This window comes from Euprymna scolopes, chromosome 9, assembly GCF_053919585.1.
Source record: "Euprymna scolopes isolate OS-2025 chromosome 9, ASM5391958v1, whole genome shotgun sequence".
NCBI classification, from domain to species: domain Eukaryota; kingdom Metazoa; phylum Mollusca; class Cephalopoda; order Sepiida; family Sepiolidae; genus Euprymna; species Euprymna scolopes.
This window is the reverse complement of record NC_136490.1, coordinates 20,905,373-20,929,824: the sequence shown is the minus strand read 5'-3', so window position 1 is coordinate 20,929,824 and position 24,452 is coordinate 20,905,373. Positions and strand designations below refer to the sequence as shown.

General features: G+C 32.5%; 1 protein-coding gene across 1 annotated transcript in view; it reads left to right on the top strand.

The window, feature by feature from the left end:
• The window catches only part of LOC145284461 (proteasome assembly chaperone 2-like), a 47,004-nt gene extending 32,964 nt beyond the window's left edge, over window positions 1-14,040 (top strand). Inside the window, exons 5-7 of the mRNA XM_080133288.1 lie at window positions 3,014-3,214; window positions 6,099-6,222; window positions 13,891-14,040. Of these exons, the coding sequence (XP_079989414.1) occupies window positions 3,014-3,214; window positions 6,099-6,222; window positions 13,891-13,986 (421 nt within the window). The 3' untranslated portion in view covers window positions 13,987-14,040. The remainder of the gene's footprint in view (window positions 1-3,013; window positions 3,215-6,098; window positions 6,223-13,890) is intronic.
• The last annotated feature ends 10,412 nt before the right edge of the window (window positions 14,041-24,452 follow it).

Sequence of the window (24,452 nt, the reverse complement as noted above, 5' to 3'; positions counted from 1 at the left end):
CAATTCGGGAATAATGAGTTATTTCCCTTGTGTTTTATCTTGTGTGTTACAAACGAACCAGGTGAAATCCATTTTTTCATTGAATCATGGAAATACTTGTTTTATGTAATAATATTCCAATAATATTTAACTAATCGGAGCATGATAATTAGGTAAATAACATTGTTTTTATTTCAAATCGACATAATAAGTAAGTAGTTATTGTTTTTTTAATAAAACTCAACTTTTTGAATTTTTTGGATTTCGCTATTATAATGAAGAACCAATTACTTTCTGGCAGTCTACAACATGGTTGTCTTCAAATCCAATGTAAATAAATACTTGTTATAAGCCATCCTCATAATTAATCAATTTTTTGTCCATTATATTCATCATTTTCAACCCTCTCATAATATTCTTCATCTTTTAACTGACAATCATTCCATCTCATTTAATCCTTATTCTTGAGTGACCTTTGGTCTTGATAAATGCTGACTCCTCTATTTCCAACATTTAATTCAGTTTTATTTCTATCCGGTCAAGAGTTATCTCCTCTAAATTAAGTGAATTATTTTGATTTTTGAGATGTGGATTGATAATGTACATTATCTAGATTGTTCAGACTACTGTTCTCATCTTGGTTGTTATTCTCACAACGTTTTGACTATTATATAATCTGATTGTTGATTCAAATAATACGTAATATCAGTCTTCATCTCAAAATTTCAGAAATATTATATCAAATCGATACGGACCTGAATTAATACAAAATGATTAAAAACATTCTTTTCCTATTCACCAATAAGAGCCATTGTAAAATACACCCAAAGAGTGTCAAAGGTTGTATTGTACGAAACAGTACGAAAATAACACTCAAGATGAGAACGATAGTCTGAACAATCCAAACAATATAAGATTTGTTTTGTTATAATATGAGGTGGTTTAGTCAACTCCGACCTATTTTTCATAATTTTGCAAAAATATAGTAATTCAAACAGCGTTTTCAGATGTTTTTCCTTTTATTATTTTTTTGTGGGGTGGGGCACTTTTTTATTGATCCACAGAGAAATCATTAATTTCAATTATTAGGTTTTGTTTTGTTTGTTTTAGATGAAGAAAGCTTCTCTTAGGAGTTAGAATGAGAAATTATTCTTTACGACATAATCACATTGGCACATCAGTTCTTGTTAGATCACTGAAGTTAAGCAACATTGAGTATCGTCAGTACCAGTTGAGTGTCATTTGGCAATACCAGGTGCTGTATATTTATACTGGTCTTGGCATTCATCCTGGATAATTTGCCGTGTCTTAAATGAATGCTCATCTGGTGTAACCCTATAGAGTTCAGGATTCACTCAGAACATGACAAAAAAGCAAAGATGTCTGGAGAGGAGAGCTTGCTGTAGAGAGGATGTGTTGCAACAAGAACAGGGTTCACACAGGCTTGAAAAGGCCTTAAATTTTGAGCTTTGTCTTCAGATGGTCTTATTTTTATTATGACATTGAAAATGCCTTGGAAATATGGAGAATGTCTTGAAAAGGGCTTGAAAATCGTATTTATATGCAGTAAAAAATTTGTGTCAGAAGTAAAATCGAAATAAATACTAATAAAATATTTTTTAAATATAAAAAAAAAATACTATTAAAATATTTTTTAAATATGAAAACAAATACTATTAAAATATTTTTTAAATATTAAAAACATACTATTAAAATATTTTTTAAATATTAATTAAAGTACTAATAAAATATTTTTTGAATATAAAAAATACTATTAAAATATTTTTTAAATATTAAAAAAATACTATTAAAATATTTTTTTAAATATTAATTAAAATACTAATAAAATAGTTTTTAAATATTAATTAAAATACTAATAAAATAGTTTTTAAATATTAATTAAAATACTAATAAAATAGTTTTTAAATATTAATTAAAATACTAATAAAATAGTTTTTAAATATTAAAAACATACTATTAAAATATTTTTTAAATATTAAAAAAATACTATTAAAATATTTTTTAAATATTAATTAAAATACTAATAAAATATTTTTTAAATATTAAAATACAAATAAAATATTTTTTAAATATTTAAAACATACTATAAAATATTTTTTAAATATTAAAAAAATACTAATAAAATATTGTTAAATATTAAAAAAATACTATTAAAATATTTTTAAATATTAAAAACATACTAATAAAATATTTTTTCAATATTAAAAACATACTATTAAATATTTTTTAAATATTAAAAAAATACTATTAAAATATTTTTAAATATTAAAAACATACTAATAAAATATTTTTTAAATATTAAAAACATACTAATAAAATATTTTTTAAATATTAAAAACATACTAATAAAATATTTTTAAATATTAAAAACATACTAATAAAATATTTTTTAAATATCAAAAATAAAATTGAAATAAATTCTTCTGAAATTGCATCATATTATTTCCGATATTGTCCACACAAGAGTTATGCCTTTCTGTCACGAAACTACCCATATACTTTACGGATGTAGCCAAAGTGAAATTCAAAATCGAAATACTTTGAAGATATTTTTGAAATATTTTTAAATATTAGATTTTTACTTTATTATATCACTCTTTATAAAATTTTGTTTTTAAAACTTAACTTTTATCTGGAAAAAAACCTTGTAAATGGATATTAAAAATTTGTATAAACCCTGGAGAATGAACAATAGCATTTGAGATGAACTACTGCCATGAACGCAAAGCAACACAAACAATAGTGATCAAGCACCTCAAGCTTTCACAAATTGTTTGCTCGCATTGGTCATGTTTCACAGTCGTACAATATAATGGTGCAGATTTTAGTACCAACACAACCACCTGTCTATTTTATGTCCCTCTTTGACTCTGTTTAACTGACGGTGTCAAAAAGTTCCTCTAATTTTACACATGATCTTGTCTGATCAATCAAATGTTACAGTAAACCCCCTCCCATCCCCACACCTCTTTTTTTCTAGTTAACAAATTTTCTTTTTTTTCTTTTCATTTAGTTCCCAATTCCGTTTCCTGACTTCTCCCAGTATGGAGTCAACAATTGGAGATCTTTTCCGAAACAAATTAAAATGGAAGCAGTTGGAAAGAAGGCCTTCATTTCCTGCTGCTCCTTCCGGAGTTGAAAATAACAACAATGATCAAACTGGCGTCGTCTACATTCCTGGAGGCGGAATTGCAAAGACATTATTTACAGATTGGTAAGTCTTCCAAAAGTTTTTCAGGTTGTTTTGTTAACTAACATTACTCTTAACCTCTGACCATTTTGATTTGGGAGTATATACCCATAAGATGCTGAAGAAGTTCCTAAGAAACATGTTTTTTTTTCTACATAAAAATAGTTTATTACTAATTTTAATGAGATTGTGTGATATTAGTGATGCCCCCCCCCCCATAAGTGTGAGGAAGTGAAAAAAAGAGGAAATAGTCGATCAACAAAGATTATAGGAAGTAAGATTAGTAGAAAGACAATGGAGAGGAAATTGTTTACTAAGGCACACAAAAGAAAGCTGAAATAGGATTGTTAATCAAGATGTGGCAGTGTCCCCCACAACGTAAATACCCTCAACAAACCCGACAAGCAGCTAAATCCCATCCCTACACTGTGGAGATCCTTAGATGTAGGAGAGCTTTCTACTCCAGTATTTTCTTCCCCAGAATCACTAGACTTTGGAATTCCATTCTTGCTCCCTACTTCCCCAACTGTACTGACATGCATATGAACTGACATCTTACTGCCCAACTCTCTACATAGTACCCCAGTAGCTTCTGTCCCTGATAGTAGCCCCCTACACCAAAGTGGCAATGGGCCTTGTTTAGGGTGAAAATGTAATAAAAAAAAATTTTTTTAAAAGAGTTAGTTTACAAACAGTATTAGATGTGATGGTGAAATTTGCAACAGTTTATAACCATTAGGAATAGTTTACGGACAGTCTTGAGTTTGGGACAGTTGAGGACAGTTTTCTGTTCGGAGATAGTTGCGGCTTGGATCAGATTGAGAGAGCTTTAGGAGGCTAAGATAATGAAATGATTAACCAACTGATGAACATCGCCTTGATAGGAAACTAAGATGTGGATTAGCGTTTAAAGCAACATTTCTCAACTGGGACCTCCAATCTGGGAGCCATAAGAGGAAGCCGGAAAAATATAATTTAAAATGCAGAAACTTACAATGTATAAATACTCCAGCAATGAAAATGAAATGAACCAATCATTGCAAGACCGTGATGTGACAGTCAGTGACGTTCAAGATATGCTTACCGGACTGTCTGCTCAAATTGAAATCTGGAAGGCATGAATCAAGGCTAAGTTCACAGTTTTGTTTCATTTCTTGGATGAGCATTTGCAAACGCAGAGGATTGAACTTTTTATCAGCATCAAAAGTTGCATCATTGGACAATCTTGAAATTATCTCAGCTGAGTTCAAATCTTATTTTGATGAAACACCACTGACGATAAAGCAAAAGAGTTCACAAAGTTCAAGGTTTATCTTTTAACTATATTTTCTTATAAGGATCTAAAAAAAAAAAAGGGTGAATTTTTGGTCATAAAGTTGAAAATTAATTTAATTTTTTTTTTCAGCTTTTAAAACTATTAAACAAATATTTTTTTTCAGAACATTGTTTCCAGTTTGTTTTCTTAATAATAAATAAAACTTGTATTATCTATATATTCTGAAGAGATTTTTAGTTTCCGATGCTGGGAGTCAATAGAAGTAACAAACTTTTAGTCTCAAGTTTGTTCATTTGTTTCTTTTAAATTTATTAAATTTCATTAAAACTTTTTTTGGTTTATTATTTCTGTGAAGAAGTTATTTTTGTATAATAATATTGTAAACAAGTAATCTTAATCCTTGTTCTAAAGTATAAGTCAAACAAACATATTTCCATAAAAAAATGTATGAACTAAAACTGTTTCTATATTTATTCCAAAATAGTTTTGAAATTTTTTGCATCAACAAGTTTTATAACACTTACAAAATTCGGTTCTTATTTAGAATTCGGCTTAAAAAAAAAAATATATGGAAAAATTGCTGGTCATAAAATTTGATTTTCTTATTCAATTAAAACACACTTGTGTGATGGGGTTTATCTATAGATTTTAGTTTTACTGGAAGTTTAAAACAATAAATATTTTATTGGATTATTACTACCAGCAGTGAAAGCTTTTTTTAAAAAACAAATTCAAATAAAAATAAAATAATTAAAGGAATCGTTTTTGGCATCAGAAAATAGGAACAAATTTTTCCGATTCAAATACTGATTCTGATATCCCAAAAAGTTCTGATCTTTCCAGTTAATGGTCCCAACACTAATATGTGTGTGTGTGTGTGTGCGCATACACACACACACACACATATATATATATATATATATATATATATATATATGTCTGTTTACAAGGAAAGCTAGAATGGGTAACTTATATATTTCCGATTAAGAAATACGTTTTAGATGGCTGCAGTTTCTGTTTTCAATTTAAGTGTTTTTTTTTCTAAGTTTATCTGGTCACTGGTTGGTTTGTTTTCAAGCCCCGGTAAGTTATGTTTCACACTAGCATGGATTCCTCAGGCACTGTATAAAGAGTCTTTGATTTTCTGAAACTGTTTTTATTGAGCTTGGTTCTGCCCCCTCTCTCATTACATCTAGTATATCTACTTTAATAACTTTTTCTTTCTTTCTTTTTCTCCTCTTTGAAACAGAGAAAGAGTATAAACCCATTTCCAATATCTTAATACTCATGTGATATCTCTTTCTCTTGCTTTCTTTTCTTTAACAAAGCAACCTTCCCATGTACAGAAGCTTTCTGCCTTTCGATAATTTGTCAATCACATCTCCAGTTAACCCTTTTTGTTTTACCAACATGTTTGTTTTATTTTTCAACTTATTTCTGGGAATTAAAATTCTGTATGTTTCCTCTTATTAGTGTCAAAGGAATTGTGAGGATTTACCAGCAAGGTTATTTGACTTTTCCCGGGATGCATCATATTGCCACACACTAATATATATATATATATATATATATATATATATATATATATATATATATATATATATATATATATTTTTTTTTATCTTCCCACAGTTGCAGTTTGGACATGAATGTAATTGTATTACTCTTATTTTGTGCTGAAGGAGACAATGCCTGGCATGCTAAACACTTGGTCACTTTACTCAACCAATGGCTTGCACTCGTACCTATTTCTTCAGTGAGTTTTTTTTATCCATATTTTACTTGTTTTTTTTTTTTTTTAATCTTGTTTTTTTTTATTCATGGCAATCTTTTTAGTTGTGGTTTAAATAAATTTAAAGAAGTCAAACTCAAATTCACCTCATGAACAAAAGTGTCATGATAAAAATAGTTTCCTTTTATGAAAACTATTTTTTTTTTTTTTTTTTCATGTTTCAGTAAGGATTGAAGATTTGTGTGGAGAGAAGTGATATGAGAATGACACAATGGATGTGTCATGCGACAACAAGCTTAGATCTGATGACCTCACAAGAAAATTAATTCTGGTCCAGAATTCCCCCATATTTAATAAAAATAAAGAAAAATCTGTAGGATATACCTGTGGTAAAACGAAAAATCATATTCCAAAAATTATATACATTGATCAAGTAGTTTTATTTTTAAATAAGAAAATTTACATTTTTCGAGTATATAAAGAGTGACTGTGATGCTAGTCATTTTGAAAAAATGAGAATAACTCAACACTAATTCATATTTACTAGATTTATATTGTAATGCCTACGAATTCCCATTAATCACTTAAAAATTATTTTCTTTATAAAAATAAAATTACTTAATCAGTTTACATAATTTTTGGAATAGGATATTTTCATTTTATCACAGGCAAGTACGAGGTGCCGTCAATAAGTATCTGAACTTTTTTCATATGGACACTTTTATTGATAGTACATGCATGAAACTCTCGTCCCCTTCAAACTAATCTCCTTTGGCTGCAATGCATTTGTTGTACCATTCCAACAACTTCTGGAAGGCCTCGTGGAATCTTGTGTGAGCGTGTCAATGAGCCTCGTTACAGCATCTTTCATTTCCTCAGTTGTCTCATAACGACAGCCTCTAAGGTTTTCCTTGAGGAAATAACCAAAAGTCAAGGGAGCAAAGTCTGGACTGTATGGATGGTGAGGATCTGTCTTGATGCCCATCTTCGTCAAATAGTCTGTGACAAAGAAGGAGTTGTGAACTGGTGCATTGTCCTGATAGAAATGCTACTGATTCAATTTAAAGTGTGCTGGCCTTTTCTGACGGAATCATTTCTTGAACTTCCTTTAACGTCGGTTCTGGATATGACCTTAAACTATATCCGATGGTGAGGCCCCAGCTTACGGGCTCTGGAGAGTGTGGAGCCACTCTTTAATTGCCATTGCTCCCAGGTCCACTCTGACCCGGAGTGGTAGTACCTGTTAGGGTCCCAACTATGGGTTAAATAGAAACTGACCTGCAAAAAACAAATATATTCTATTAAAAAAATTTTCTTCAAAATCACTGGATTCGGCATTAAATAACTTGAAAAGGGTTGATATGCCGTAAAACAACCAACCAACCAACCAACCAACCCTTTAACGTCAACATAATATTCCTTGTTGACTGCCTGTCCAGTAGAAACCCAGTGCATGTAGATCACACCTGTGCCTTCAAAAAAAGGGATCATAGTAAGTTTCTGGGTGAATTTGCTTCGTCTGGCCTTCATGAGTCTGGGAGAGCCAGCATGCTTCCACTGGGCACTCTGTGTCTTGGTCTCTGGGTCATAGCAATAGATCCAGCTTTCCTTGCAGGTCACCAGAGCATCAAGAACTGCGGGATCTGAATTGATCATCTTTACCATCTCCCTGCTGTTATGACAACGTCTTTCTTTCGGATCTTCTTTGAGCACCTTTCGGACAAACTTCACACAAATCTTCCACATCTCGTGAATAATTGTGTTTAGTTCCAACAAACTGTGCACTTATTATCTCCATAAACACACGCTGGTCCTTATCTATGAAATTCTTTGTTTGGTCAATCAACTCTAGTGTTCTGACTTATTTCTCATCATCCCTCACAGATTCCATGCCTTCCTTGAATCTCTTATGCCACTCAAAAGCTGATGCTTGATTCATGCAAGAGGGTCCGAAAGTAGTCTGAAGCATTCTATACGTTTCTGTGGCATTTTTTCAAGTTTAAAACAGAATTTTATTGCATATCGTTTTTCTAAAATATCCTCACATCCAGATTGCATTTTTGAAATTCACCAACTGTGACAATCAGGCTTTAGTAGGGTGTATTCCGATTCCTGCTGTAGCTGTTCATTTGAATGTGAAATCATAAAAATTGATCAGTCATCTCATAAGATGTCTAGCGATAACATATTGAATTATCAAGAGTGGTAGAGAGCCTCATCTATTTGATGACCGCAACTAGGCCTGACATATGTTACACTGTAACAAAGCTATCTCAAAACTTATCGAAACCGACAATTAAGGACCTTAATCGTGCAAAGCAAGTCCTTCGTTACCTAAAATGAACCAAGGAACAATCTTTAATATTTAAAAAGTCTACATATCCTCTAAATTTAGAAGGATTTTCAGATTCAGATTGGGGTAACTCTGAGGATAGAAAAAGTATAACGAGGTATTGTTTCGGACTGTCAAAGACTGGACCTTGATCTCTTGGAAAACTAAAAAGCAACAAATTGTTGCCCTTTCTACTTGTGAAGCAGAATATGTGGCCCTAATCCATTCCGCGCAGGAGGCAATTTTTCTGAACACCCTTCTAAAATCTATTTTAAAACCAAATCTAAGAAAAAAACCTATAGTAATTCATTGTGATAATCAGAGCAGTATCTTATTAGCAAATAATTCTATGATTCATCAAAGGTCGAAACATATTGATATCAGATATCATTTTATAAGGGATGAAATAAGTAAAAAATCTATTACTCTTACTTATATGACGTCCGAAAATAATATAGCTAACATTTTCACTAAACCTATAAAAAGAATAAATTAAGACATTTTATAACCAAACTTTTGGGAATCTAATTATGAATAAATCTCTTTTCAAAAACCCAAAAAGAGAAGCATTAACCGTCAAAATCACCCCCCCCCCAAAAAAATTGTACATTGTCCCGTGCACGACGTTAAACTACGACCATTTCTACCCTACTAAACAAATTAACCAACTAATACCTAACATAATGTTTCCAGTTTTTGTTAAAAAAAAAAAAGTCACTTGTTAAAACCTTTTCTTTGTAAATTTCCTTTTTGTTAAATAATTCTTTTTTTGTATCTTTTTTTTTTTTTTTGGCAAACATTTGTTAAAAAACACAAAAAAATGTATATTTGTGAATTTTTGTGCATATGTTTATATGTATTTGAAAAGTATTCTATTTGTATGTTTATATATATATTTGAAAAGTGTTTATTTTTATATATATCAAAAAAAAAACTCAATGTGATTTTTTTTTTTAAAAAAATGGCTTCTTTTTGCACACATTATACCAATATAATAATAATTCTTTTTGACCAATGAGAATAAAGACAAATTCCCCCAAAACCAGAAAAAAAAAAAGAAAAAAAAAACAATTATTTTATTGGCTTATTTTTATTTGTTCATTTTTATTTTTATTTATTTATTTATTTTTCTTTCCTTTTCTCAAGTCAAACCAAAATTGAATCCGAAAGGATTTTTCCATTATATCAAAAACAGTGGGTGTGTAAAATGTTTTTGACTCCTAATGGGGGTATGTGACGGATGGATTCGCCAATCCTTTTTATAACCACCGGCTGTGCTAAACAATCAATGAAAACCTTTCAAAGTTACTATAAAAATTGTCAAATTTTGGATTCAACAGTTCGCCGTTAACTACGCCACGGACCGCATTTGATTCTTGGCTATCATCTTGATTACTGCCAATTACAATCAGGGTTTGATCTGAACTACGCCGCTATCTTTGTTCAACATAATGTCTCAAAACTTAACAACGACAATTTTAAATGCCTGTTTCAAAATGTCTGGAAACTTATTTAATGTACCTCGTATATCATACAGATTTTTACTTTATATTTATATTTTAATGTAGGGGTGATTTTGGACAAAAACAGTATAAAGAGATGTGTGCAGATCTGGAGATTCCGGTAGTCTCGTTGAAAAACTGAATGAAAGCTCTTGAGTCAGATGTAGAACAAGTTGAGGGAGTAGGGTCAGTTGGCAGAGGAATGCCAAGGAAAACATGGGTGGGAGTGATAAGGATTGATTTGGGAGAAAGAATGATAAAGAATTGGCCAAAGATTGGTTAGTTTTGAAGTCAAATTTCTAAAAGCTATGCCAACATGTTTAAACATTAAACCAAATATTCTATGTTTTCGAAGTGTTTTAGATATTTGTATGTATGCTTGAAAATGTTTGGTAGAATTTGAAGGTAAACAATCTTTCACCTCACCTTACCTTGAATGTTTCTAAGGACAAGGAAATAACATTTGACACCAGCTATGAAAATGTAAGGTTGACTCAAAATATTTGCCATGAGATTTTGATTATTTAAGGGGATGGCTCAGCTCAGAATTTGTTTACATTGACTTGAAGATAATCATATTGTAGAAAGCAGACCCATGTTACAGAGTTCCACAAGTGGACAGTTCCAGGAAAGAAGCTTTGTTCATGGAAACCATGTTTTAGATTTTGGCACAGATAGAGAGAGGGCGAAAATTGCTGATAGTGGGAAAGTGTTCTCCAGGATTTCTGTTCTTATCAATGACAGATCCATAAAATATGAAAACTAGTTTTTCTATTTTTAATCAAACTTCTACTCAACAATTTTTCCTAATTTTTTTGTGAGGATACTTATTTTTGTTTGATATCTAAGAATATTGAAGAATTTTTACTTGGAATTCGATTTTCATAGGTGCCTTATACTGTACAAGCACCTAAATCTTCCACTGAAAATGAAGAGTGTAGTTTTTGTTTACATATGTTTTGTTAAATTTATTTTTACTGTTATTTCACCCTAAATGAGGCAAAGTGCCAGTTGGGTGTAAGAGACTACTATTTGAAACCAATCTGACATGCATACTATCTAGGGAGTTTAGTAGCGAGGTGTCTGTTCACAACATACTTGCACTTTTCCATGTCAGTACAGCAAGGGAAGCAGTGACTTGGTAGGGAATTCCAAAGTCTAGCATTTTCAAGGAAGAAATTATTAGAATAGAAGGCTTTCCGGCATCTAAGGATATCTACAGTGTAGAGGTGGGATTTTGCAACTTGTTGGGTAAGTCGGGTGTATTTACATCGAGTGGGGGGGGGTACAAGTGCTTTAATTATTTCAAGGATGTGAAACTACCACTAATGCATAAAAAGCAGAATTCTGCTTTTGTTTTTTAAACTTGGAAGCAGGATTTCCGCTTAAATCTGCTTTTTTTATTTTATTTATTTTATTTTTTTTAAAGTCTGATTTTTGCTTGATTTTATTTCTCTTCCTCATCTTCATTTTGCCTTATTACCCCCCCCCTCTTTTCTCTGGAAATGTTACTTTCGTCAAAATTTAAACAATTAATGATGGGGAGGTAGAAGACTTTTGATTCATCAAAAACTTCATGTCTCCCTCCCACCCTCGCATATGTACTTGTTGGCTTTTCTTTTGCTAACAGCCATTCGGACGTTCAAAGTCCTCAGCCTAACATTCACGGACAACGTGAATTGGAATAAATAGATAGAAGATACTGTCAAGTCTGCTGCAAAGACAGACCTTATTGCAGTCATATCCCCTGCAATACTGCGTAACGTCCTACTAGCAGTGAAATCCAACCCTTTTACTGTAAAGGTTTCTACATGATGGAAAAACTTTTTATAATAGCTTCTTTGCTCACAGCCACTTGCCTTTGGAATTCCTTCCCTGATTTCTGTTTCCCAACTGTACCAACATGTAAAAATTTAAATGTAATGTGAATAAACATCTTGGATGTCCCTTATAAATCTGACTCCTTATTACAGTAGCTCTTTATATTTCAGTGATTATTTCTGCTGTAAAAGATTTTAAATCAATTCATTTTGCTAAAAAATAACGAAATTTAGGGAAAAAAAAATGATGTAAACATAAGTTATGTAAAAAAAAAAAACAATGTTATCTGCTGACTTTTTTGTGTCAATTTCAACTAAAAGCTATGATATCTACTTAATTGGCATGTCAGAAGTATTTAAATATTACCGCATTTAAAAAAAACAAGTTTTCAATCTTTATTGTAAAAAACCCTTGCCATATTTCTTTGGGAACATGTGACATAACAAGGGAAATAACTCAGTTAGTCGGAAGTATTGAAATATTACCACATTATGAAAAAAAATAGGAGTTTTTGATCTTTATCATAAAACATAGGTACGGGCAAAATGAATGCTGATGCTCAAAATGTATAAACATTTTGACCCCTCCCTTTACTTAAAAATTCACCAAAAATCAGGAAATGAACCAATTTTAATGAAATTTTCATTATTTATCAAATTATGATTGTAGAATATAATGAACTAATTATTTTTATTTAAATCTTAGTGAAAATGTATTATTTTGTTTAAACAAAAAATACCTTTACTAAAGTCATGGTTTTCAGTAGTAAATAAAAAACACAAGAATTTATTTTTGCTTTTTTTATATAAATAAAGCATCGTAATTTGTAGCAATAAAAAAAATAATTTTTACAGGAACATTATGAAAAAAGCCCCTAAAGTCTGTATTAATGAATTCGATATAACTCAAAGAAAAATGGATTTCTCGAACTACCGATATTACCATTGAATTAAGCATTGTATATTTAATAAATTCACACCAAAAAAATTATAATAGCAAAAATATTTCTACTTTTTTTTTTTTTTTTTTTTTAAATTAGAGGTTTTGCATAATTTTTATATGCAAGATTTTAATAATTTCCTTGCTCGCAAGAACGTGAAACTTTCGGCGTAACATAATTTTTATATAATCATGAACAATAATTAAAAAAATAATTAATTTAAAAACAGGAACATAAAAGATAATTAAATTATAAAATGATAAAAATTGAATAGGAATGCACGTCTGGGGGGAAAAAAAAGAAATCTGACACCCCTACCTCCTTTTACTATCATAACTTCATTTTGAAACAGCGTTTCGATTGGCTGAAATTTTGGGCCTCCTTATAATTGTGTTTACAAAATTTTAGTTTGCTGCATTTTTGGCGAACGGTAAATTACTTGCTTTTTTAATTAATTTAATTAAGTTATTTTTGCACAAACAAGGTGTTTTTATTTTAAATTTAATTCAATATCTTAGGACTTTACTAATTATCTTTGAAATAGACCCAGAAAACTAATATTAATCTTTTAAAGGATTTTTACAATAAATTTATTTAACTTAAAAATTTAGCTGAATTGGTTAGCTCGCCTTGAAAACATTTTTCATAACTTTTTTTTTTTACGTGTACAAATATTTTTTTCCTTTAGAAAATTAACTTTAGTCTCTAATCTTTCAAATACAATCCAAAAGTATTCGGAAATCTACAAAAAAATTGATAAATCGGCTTTCAAAACTAGGTCCCCCTATTTTTGTCCGCCCATTTTTGCTCGTACCTATAAAAACCACCTATTTCTTTGGGTATACATGACATAATAACAAGGGAACTAACTTAGGTATGCTAAAAATAAAAACATTTATGATTGTTAATGTACAATTTATTAAAACATTGGCAATAGTCACACGATATTTACCTCCCCTTGGAACTCTCCTGTGTTTTTTATCCAAAGATTTTATTTTCACTAATTTTTGTCAAAAAATGTTTTCTTTAATAATTTTTTTCTACCTTAGTGTTTTTCGTAATTCATAACTGTTGATGAATTTTTTTTTTTTTTCCAGAATTCTGAATACCAGCAAACAACTGGAAACTGGAAAATACCTCCATCTTGGAGATTGACTTTTGGAAGCGCTTTTGATCCCACACTTTATCACTGATGTTCGCAAACATATCTTAAATTAATATTAAAAAAAATGGATTTATTTCATGGATATTTTTTCTTTTTTTTTTTGTTTCTTATTCAGAATTCAATTTCATTAAAAAAATAAAAATACAGAAAAATCTTTGATATACATACTCGTCATGAAACAAAAATGTCATATTCCAAAAATCACATAAATTGATCAAGTAGTTTTTTTTATATAGACAATCATTTTTTTAATGATTTTTAGCGATTTTATAGTATCAGGTTGACAAGAAAGTTCTTGCTATTTTTAACTTTTAAATTCAGATGAACATATTTCAGCTGAAACAAAAATTTATTGATGAAAGTAAACACCATCAGAATCAACACACTTTTGCCAACACAAAACAAGTGTATTTATGCCAGTGACGTAAAAATCTTGCGTTCTGGTGTCGATGAAATCGCTGAAGGCGTTTTTAATATCGCTAAAGTTTTTTAAGCATTTCTCATGCAAAAGTTGAGATGTTTGAAGAAGTGGTAGTTTGTAGGTGAGAAAATCTGGAGAGTATGGCGGATGAAGCAGACTTTTATAGCCCAATTCGTTCAACTTCTGCAGAGTCGGTTTAGCAACGTGTGGTTGGGCATTGTCATGGAGAAGAATTGGGCTTTTCTGTTGACTAATGCCGGGTGTTGTTGTTGAAGTTTCTGATGCATTTCCTCCATTTGTTGACAGTACTTATCTGCCCTAATGGTTTCACCTGCATTCAAAAAAAAATAATAGATGAGAAGATTGTTCGCAGACTACTGAACAGTCAGCATAACCTTTTGGTGCAACTCTGGCAACATCAAGAAGTGTTGTGGAGCTTCGTCAGGATTTAACTCCTGAGCTGAGCATTACTGATTGTCATAAAGAATCTAATTTTCATCGCACGTCACAACCCGGTCGAAAAATGGGTCCTTCTTGTTGCGTAAAAGAAGGGAAGATGACGCTTCATAACAGCGTTTCTTTTGTTGGTTGTTCAATTCGTGAGGCACCCATTTATCAAGTTATTTTGTCTTTCCAATCTCTCAAGTGCTTGAAAATTGTATACATTACATCTAATTCAGAAGCAAGTTCTTGAACAGTTGTGCATGGATTGGCTTCGACTAAGGCTCTTAATTGAACAATAAGAAAATCGTGCAAATTTGCTTTTTTCCATCTTGTATTCAACATTCTGAAAAAAAGTTATACTTGTTTTAAAGCGATTGTAATTTAAACGATTAGATAGAGCCAAAAACACTCTTTAAAATGATAAAGTAAAGGTATTATCGTCACAACGTTTCGGACGTTTTGCCCTCCAGCCATTATCACCAGTGATGGCGAACATATACATGGAATACTTCGAAGACATGGCCTTAGGTTCAGCTCCCTTAAAGCCAATCATGTGGCTAAGATACGTTGATGACACCTTCATACTCTGGCCCCATCAGGAAGACATCCAGGCTTTCCTAGACCATGTGAACTCTTTAAGACCATCGATACAGTTCACAATGGAGAAAGAAAAAGATAACCAACTGGCCTTCCTTGATATACTTATATCTAGCACAGAGCATGGGTTTAAGACATCCGTATATCGCAAGCCTACCTTCACCAGACAATACCTTAACTTCAACTCGCATCACCCATACAGTATCAAACATGGAATCACACGCTGCTTACAACATCGAGCAGAGACAATAAGTAGCGATACCATTACATACGACCAAGAAATGGTCAGGTTGAAGAATACCCTCTGTTGTAACAACTACCCCGATAGCATACTATCCACCAGACGTGTTAATAGTATAAGAGAGGAGAATGAAACCCAAAAACCTCCAACAGTCTGCCTACCATACATATGAGGCATCTCCGAAAAGATTCAGAGAATATGTGCCCCCTACAACATCAGGGCGCTATTCAAGAGCGAGTCAACACTCAGACGACACCTGGTATGAGTGAAGCCCCGCATGGAGGAGAACATGACCAAAAACTGCATATACTCCATCCCATGCAGTTGCAGAAAGGTTTACAAGAGCGAAACACGCCGCCCCCTTAAAGTAAGGGTGGAAGAACACCGAAAAGTGGTAACTAAAGGGGAGACGGAAAAATCGGGTATAGCCAACCATGTCTGGATGGAGAGGGGGGACCATCGCCCCCTATGGGATGAAGTAAAAATAATAAACAGAGAGACCCACTGGAAAGTGAGAAAACTTAAAAAAAACAGCTCACATGCTCGGACATAACAACCTACTGAGCAAACCAAGCATAGAGCTGAATGCAATTTGGACACCTCTGATAGAGAGAGAAAACCTTGAATAACAACATAGGTTTAACATTAACAAAAACCAACTAAAAATTGTCCTAGTGACATATGGCCGAGTAGTTCTAGACGTTTACAGTTTCCCAAAGGTGCTGCGTTCAATCCTGAACGAAGACAGTAAAAAAGTAACATTCAAAACAGAGAATCAGCAACTATGTCCCAGAGCCTAGCTGGAGTCCGAACACGGTACCCCCGTAATAATAATAAAGGGTTGGGTTCGAGACTCTTAACAAACGTTTCCTCAGTTAGATACAAAACAACGATAACAACCAAGATGAGGAAGTCAGTCTGACAATCTCAATCAATGAAAACACCTCATCTCAAAAATACAGACAATTACTAAAGGTATTATAACAAAAAATTATTTAAAAATACATCATTTGAAATAAAAAAATTTAAATTCTGCAAGAACTTTCTTCTCAACTTAATATATTGTGGTCAATATAAGGCTAATTTTAAAATCTTCATAGTTCAAATTGAGTTGCCCCCCCCCCCACCTTATTAAATATGATGGATCAAGCAACACTGTTTTCGCTGCGTCACAAAAACTGATTTTTTTAGTTATAATAAAACTACTAAATAAATTTACGTAATTTTTGGAATATGAAATTTTTGTTCCGTGATGGGTATGTACATCATTAAAATTTATCTGTATTTTTTTTTTTTTTCTATTAAAACTTCTTGATTTTGAAGCCATGTTTACTTTCAGACGAGTTTCCGATGGATAGTTATTCTATACAAATCCTGGCGATGAAAACTTTGATAATCTTTCAAATTGTCAACCACAAAAAAATCTGGTCATCTTCTACTTCTTTTTGGATAACATTCTGCCAAATTTTCAACTTAAACATAAGCATCATCGCTGTCATCATTATTAATACTCTTGTCCTCATCAACGACTTCATTGTCGTCATTTGTTTTATGAATTTGAGGAAATATTAATTCATCCTCTTCATATGATGGCTTTTCATCTTTGAAATTAAACGTGTCTGTGAATTTTACAGATCGGATTCTTATTTTATTTTTCTCTGGAAAAAACTAAGGAGGATGGATTGTTTTTATCGTATCCAAGGAATATATCTCAATAAGTTTTGATTTTCTTACCTATAAATGCAAAGCAAGTTGAACCAAATGCATGCATTCTGTTTAAATTTGCTTTTCTACCGCAGAAAGCTTCATATGGGCTTTTAGATAGTCTTTTGTGAAAGGACCAATTGCGGATATATGCAGCAGTCATTAGTGCATACGTTTAGAGGGTTTGGGGAGTTTTGAGTCAATGAGGATGTGAATTAATTTGATTCGTCAGTTCCTATCAGCAGTGTTTATAAATAGAATCTCCCAACTTTCAGAGATCATACCCCCATTTTAAATGGTGGGGATGAGTCTCCTTGCTGCTTCAGTTGCTTGGAGATTAGGTAGAATCCATTCTTGACAATCCGCCCAACAGGTGTGGGGCCAGGAACTGGCTTAGTACCTGTCGGAATAAGGTACACCATCTAGTTATTACCCAGGAGGTTCACTCTCCCAGGCCTTACCACCCAGATTTCGGATGGAGTAAGTTCATTGCTTGCTACCTGATACGCCCCCACTGGGGAATGCCAACGAGGATGCTCAGGGGAGCTTGCTTGACACCCCACTTTCTAGACATTGTGTCACATAATGCTGTTGTAGGCAGCATTTAAATATCTAACCCCATTATACATCAAAAAATTTTTTTTTTTGCATTGTTATCAGTTAAACATAACATTTTGTGGGTATAAAAACGTCTATAAAAAATTACAGATTTACAAAATAGATTCATATTTGAATTGTTCAAACTAATATCTCCATCTTAATTCTTATTTCCACGTTTTGGCCAACATAACCTCAAAACTTCTTCAGATGGACATTTTTAAACTCTGGAACCTCTGAAGAATTTCAAATTGAATCCTTTATTTAATCCACAGGGATGAATTTGTTTTTATTCTGTCAGCCATGAGCAGGTGACATTCACTCATTTCATATGAATCAGATGATTCTATTGTTGGCATTAGTTTCCCCAATATCTTTCTAGTTGGAATTCTTTCTAGAAAGATATTGGATATTTAACAGGATGGATCGCGTGAAGATTGCCAACATCCTAAGTGAAATTGTTTCTGTGGAACAAACTGTATTTGAACTTGGCACACCCAGGTTATGAATCCGTGTTGTTATCCACTTAGCCACCGTCACTTCCTCATGAGCATGTAGAAGCGTTAAGTAGTATATTATTCTCAGTTATTATCGCCTCTAGTAAGTATTGAACCTACAACCTCTAGAACATTCACTTCCGAGATGAGAATAGTAGTCCGAATAAAACAAATATTCCATCCTCGTCTCAAACATTTTTTAATTTAATTTGCTATTTTAAATTTATCAAAAATCAATCCACCCTATCGCAACTAGTTTTCTGATGTGTTGATTTATCATTTGTGTTTGGGGTGTCAAAATAGAGAATGAATTATTTTCATTTTATTCTTGTTGAAGAAAACTATGACAATGGTATGAATAGTAAGTAAAGTTATTTTTCTCAATTTACAAGGATCTAAGGTTTGATTCTTATCCCTAGTTTTATAGCGTTAAGTTGGACGTGTGGTAGGACGCTAGTCTGTTGCCAGTTATACATTCCAGAAAGGTTTTAGTCATTTGTATGCCTGCTTAGTGTGTTTTATCAACTAGTATTCCTAAATTGCCATCCATTTTTTTTTTTTATTACATTTTCATCCCAAACAAGGCACATTGCCACGTTGATGTAGAGAGTTACTATTAGGGAGACAGGCTACAGGGGTACTAGGTGGGGAGTTGGGCAGCAGCAAGATTTCGGTTTACGTTACACTTGAACTTCTGCATGTCAGTACAGTTGGGGAAGCAGGAACCTGGCAGGGAGTTCCAAAGTCTAGCGGTTATGGGGAAGAAACTACTGGAGTAGAAGGCTCTCTTACATCTAGGGATCTCTACTGTGAAGGGGTGGGATTGTACTGCTTGTCAGGTTTGTCGGGGGCATTTACGTAGAGGGGGTACAAGTGTTTGCAGCTCATCGGAACATACACCATTAAAGTACTTGTAGAACAGGCAGAGGGATGCTACATTGCGTCGATGATCAAGCTCAACGTTATTTTATAACATTTTCATGCCTTAAAATTATTTGTATGTAAGTGTACGTTTGCTGTGAATGTTTTACAAGACAGAACCAATGATTGGAGCTTATTTGAGAAGCAACCGTGAAAAATCATAGAGTATAGAAAGACTAGCAATGTTTCTTTTATGAGAAAGGGGCTATAAGGACATCTCCCGCTAGATTTCGAAGTTGATTTTGTATTCTGTCGTGTGGCAATAATACTCTATTCATGTTAACAAATTGAACAATATTCTTAAATAATCAAATTCTGCTTAGTTTCAACCGTTGTTATCTCAGAAACCCTTATCCTCAAGTGGCTTTTGGGCCTTTTTAAGCAGTGACTCATTAATATATAGAAAAACATCTTAGAATGTTTCTGACTCTTCTGCAGGAAGAAGATTTTGTCATTTGTGAGATACTTTTAAGAGTGATAGAATGATCCGTCCATTTCCCAGTGATTTTAGCAACAGATTTCATGTAAGCCTTCTATTTCAGGTGAGGAGTGAAAGTCAGTCCTAGAAGCTTATCAAAGAAATGGTCTTTCTCAAGAAGGAAGACTATTTCAATACTCTATGTTTATGCATTTAACTCTTATACAAGTGTAGCGCGGAATGGTAAATGCCTGCAAAATGACGTCACCTGCAAAATGACGTCACCAGTGGGGAAAAATAGACTTAAAAAGGGAGATCACATTGGAGACAGTGATAATGTTTGAGATAACGTAAGAAACGTGAATAACATTCAAGATCACATGAGAGACATGGATAACGTCTGAGATCATGTGAGAAACATGGATTACATTGAAGGTATGGAGAACATTCAAGAAGAGATCACGAGGGTGACGTCACGGTCGTAACCATGACAAAATAAATGTCATTGTTACAAAGAAAAAGTTCTTTTTTATTCTTTGCGACTGAGATTACATTATGTTGGTTCCCACACAACATTATACAAGGAGACGATTGCATCAGAAGTGAGATACTTTCTGAAACAGTAGCAAACGCCAACCATTTTGCTAGAAACCTTAGCAGCAGATGCAATATAAGTCTTCCATTTGAGGTCTTGAGCAAAAGTCAGTCCTAGGAGCATATCAAGAAGAGAGCCATTCATTTCAATTAGGGCAAAGTGAGGATCCGAGCATTGGTGATGAAAGGACAGAAGTTCAGTTTTAAACGCATTAAAAGTATTCCCCCCTCCTCGATATTATGTGCTTCAGGTCGGAAGAGAGGGAATCAGAAAGGTTTTGATCATTTATGCATTTTGAAGTGTTACCATGGTAATTTCATCTACATAAAGGTCAAGAAATGAACTTGGAATGTGATTTGGGAGATCATTGATAAAGATCAGGAAAAGGGTTGCGACAAGAATTGATCCTTTAGGCACGCCAGCATTGATACTATGTGCTACAGACTTCTGGCCATCAATGACTACAGTAGAACCTTAGGATATGGTGGCCCTAGGATACAAGTTTTTCAGATTACGATGTGGAATACAATGTTTTGCCGGCCCCTGGTTACAGTATTTGCCCCGCCTTACAGTGTTATTTCTAATGTTGTTTGATTATTATATACTGTACTGTATTTTGTCACTAATTTCTAATGCTGTATCCCGGGGTTCTACTATACTTTTATAAATCTATCAGAGAGAAAGGATTTGATGGTTGAGAAGACATTTTCAAATTTTAGAAAATATTGGCTGAAATAAAATAAATAAAACGACAAATACATCAGTTCTTTTATTTTCAATTCTTTTATTCCATTTTGGTCAGCATTTCATAAAATGAAATCAATGAAAAAGAAAAAAAATCAGGCAAGAACAGATGCCAAGAATCCAGGCACCATTTTGAGGCATTTTCTTTTCGTCCATCTAAGTTACAATACAAAGAACACCAATGCCAGGTTTCACAGCCGAGCCCAGATAATAGGCCACAAATCAATTTAATTAGCTTTTGCAGTGTGAGTATCCAAAATAAATTTTTTTTTTTTTTTAAACTTTGGAAATTTTTGAAGTTGAAATATTTGGAATTATAGGTTCCATTTGGATTTGAAATTGATGGTACCAATGTTGTTTTGATCTTGTGTAATACATCTATATAAATAAAATAGTAGCTGTATGTGTGTTTGTCTATCTGTAAATATTTAACCGATAAATTCTTAAACTACTGATCACATGACACTGAAATTAACAGGAAATAGTAATCATACACCAAGTTGGTTTGTAACGAGTAAAATCTTTGTTTGGATGGATGAATAATGGGTACAAAAATGTCAGCAAGTTGAAATGAACAGTTTGCATTTCAACTTGCTGACAAATTTTTACTTCTTTCTGCGCATGCACAAATTCAATTTCTTCAAGTTGTTTAATATTAAACCTTTTTTTTCGTATCTCTCAACCGCTACATTAGTAGGAAATGCAGCTGGAGCACTAAATGTTTGGGTTTCAATTCTAGCTGATGGCACCCAAGTCAGTTTTTTCTTTCCAACTTTTGATATCAGTACTATATATTAGGTACAATATAATATTGAATAGAGAATTGGCTCTATAATAATAAGTACAAAATCTGTATGAATTAAAATGTCTTTTAAAAATATATTAAATATATATTTTACAACCTGGCAAGACCAGCCCCCCCCCACCACCATCCTAGCATATATATATATATAGAGAGAGAGAGAGATATACACTCTTATTTTTGAATTTTTCTTGATAAAGTGGAGTTCTCTCCCACTAACCTTTACACCCGCACACACACACGTGTGTGTATATGTGTAATAATGTTAAGATATATATATATTATTCCACGTATTGTTGTAGAATAGTAATTTCAAGATTATGAGAGGTTTATATAGCATAAAAACGATGTTTTTGATATTTAATTTTGATATTTTACTTTTTGATATTTAATATTTTATTTTATATTTCAGACGGTCTACAGCTCTTGATCATAAAATGTAGCGATCAAGAGGACCAATTGAAATATCAACAACATCGTTTTTATGCTTCATAAACCCCTCATAACCTTGAAATGTGTGTGTGTGTGTGTGTGTGTGTGTGTGTGTGTGTGTATATATATACACACACACACACAAACGACTTAATGATACATTTGATTACTAAATGCTGAAGCTGTTCTAAATTATTTAGTGATTGTCTGTTTTTCTATGGCATATCACAGCATTAAAAAATGGTCAAAAGATCTATCAATCTGTTGTCTGGTTGATCCTCTTCTTTGGATGTGAGATTTTGAGGGTGGTTGATCATTGAAAGCTGACTGTATTCCAACAGCTGTTTTCCATAAACAACTCCATCTTAAATATCTGCAATATGTCCTGTTGCATGGGTTGAGCATGCAGCTCGTTTCCCAGATGGAGAACTAAATTGCAATGTAATCTTCCCTATTTCTTTGAGTGACACAAACATGTCAGTCAACAGTTTTTTTTTTTTTTTTTTTTTTAAATCTTTTTTCACCTCACATAAGGCATATTGCCTCTTGAAATGTAAAGAGTTACTATTTGGGATCATGTCTAACAGGAGACCATGGAGAGTTGAACGAGATGCCTGTTCACATTACATTTAAACTTCTGCAGGTTAGTACAGTCATGGAAGCAGAAAACAACAAAGGAATTCCAAAGTCTAGCAGTTCGAGGGAATAAACTATTAGAGTAAAAGGCTTTCCAGCATCTAGGGAACTCAACAGTGCTGCTTGTCGAGTTAATCAGAGATATGCACATCGAGGGGGGGGCACAAGTGCTATGAGTTCATCAGAGCACATTCCATTAAAGTACTTGTAAAACACACATTGCGGCAATGGGACAGAGGTTGAAGCTGGGCACCTGAATTGCAATCATCAAGGAGGGCTTGACTAAACTCTTATGTCCATAGGTGGTCGACTTTTGACGGTTAAATCACGATTGATTAGAAATATTTGGTCTGCCATGATTCGAAATGTGGTGTAAACCAGGAAAAAGCTGATTCAATCCGATCAGGGTGAACATTGTTGCAACATTACAAAATGGCTGCCATCCATTTAACTGATGATTAGTTTTAAAACTTTAGACTGAACATTACAATTTTATTTTAACACTAAAAGTACAATTTAATACTGCGTTAGTCACCTGGTTATTCCAAATATAGTTAGTCCAATCTGGTTTTTATACACTCTGATACAAAAATGTTTATAGTGTTATTATTTTGTAAAATATAGTTATCCTGCTGGTTCAGGATATATCTGCAATCCCTGCTGAACAGTTTGAATCATTTGTATCTTGTTGATATTAATATAAAATAATACAATAAAATAAATAAAACTAATGACAAATTAAGATATTGCATTAACTAAGCTCATAGTTACAAGAATGAAAGAGTAATAAATTGTAAATAAAATAATAATCCAATCAAAACTCATGATAAAGAAAATACTAAAACATTAATTCCTTATTAAATATTACAGAGTAGCCTAATGATACATAATATGCGCTTATATCTACAAATTTTCATTCCCACTGGGAAAATACAAAAATGTAGAAATCATAAAATCATACCTACGTTAGTTAGCTCGGGTAACTGGACACCTCAGAAGGACAAAGCGATGTTTACCTCCAAGGAAAACTGAGCTATACTACATGTGCTATACCCTAACTGAGTCAGAAGAGTACTGAGAGGGAGGAAAAGAAATAGGAGTAATGAGCACTTAAGCAACATTGGGATGACAAAACACCCCATGGGACTAACGCAGGGTTAAATTAACAATTAATTTTTTGTAAAATATTCTTGAAAACAATGTGGAACATGTCAAGTGACATTTTTATAAAATTGAACCAAGCTTATACATTCTAATAGTTTTCATGTTTGAGTCGGCTGTGTGTGTGTAATAAATATTTTGCAAAAAAAAAAAAAAATAAATAAATAAAAGTATTTAAAAAGAAAATCTGAATATCACAATGGACCACCTTTTCATTATTTACAATTTTTTCTTTTGTTCATTTACTTTTGGTGTATGATAATATAAAATCTTCGTTTTAATTA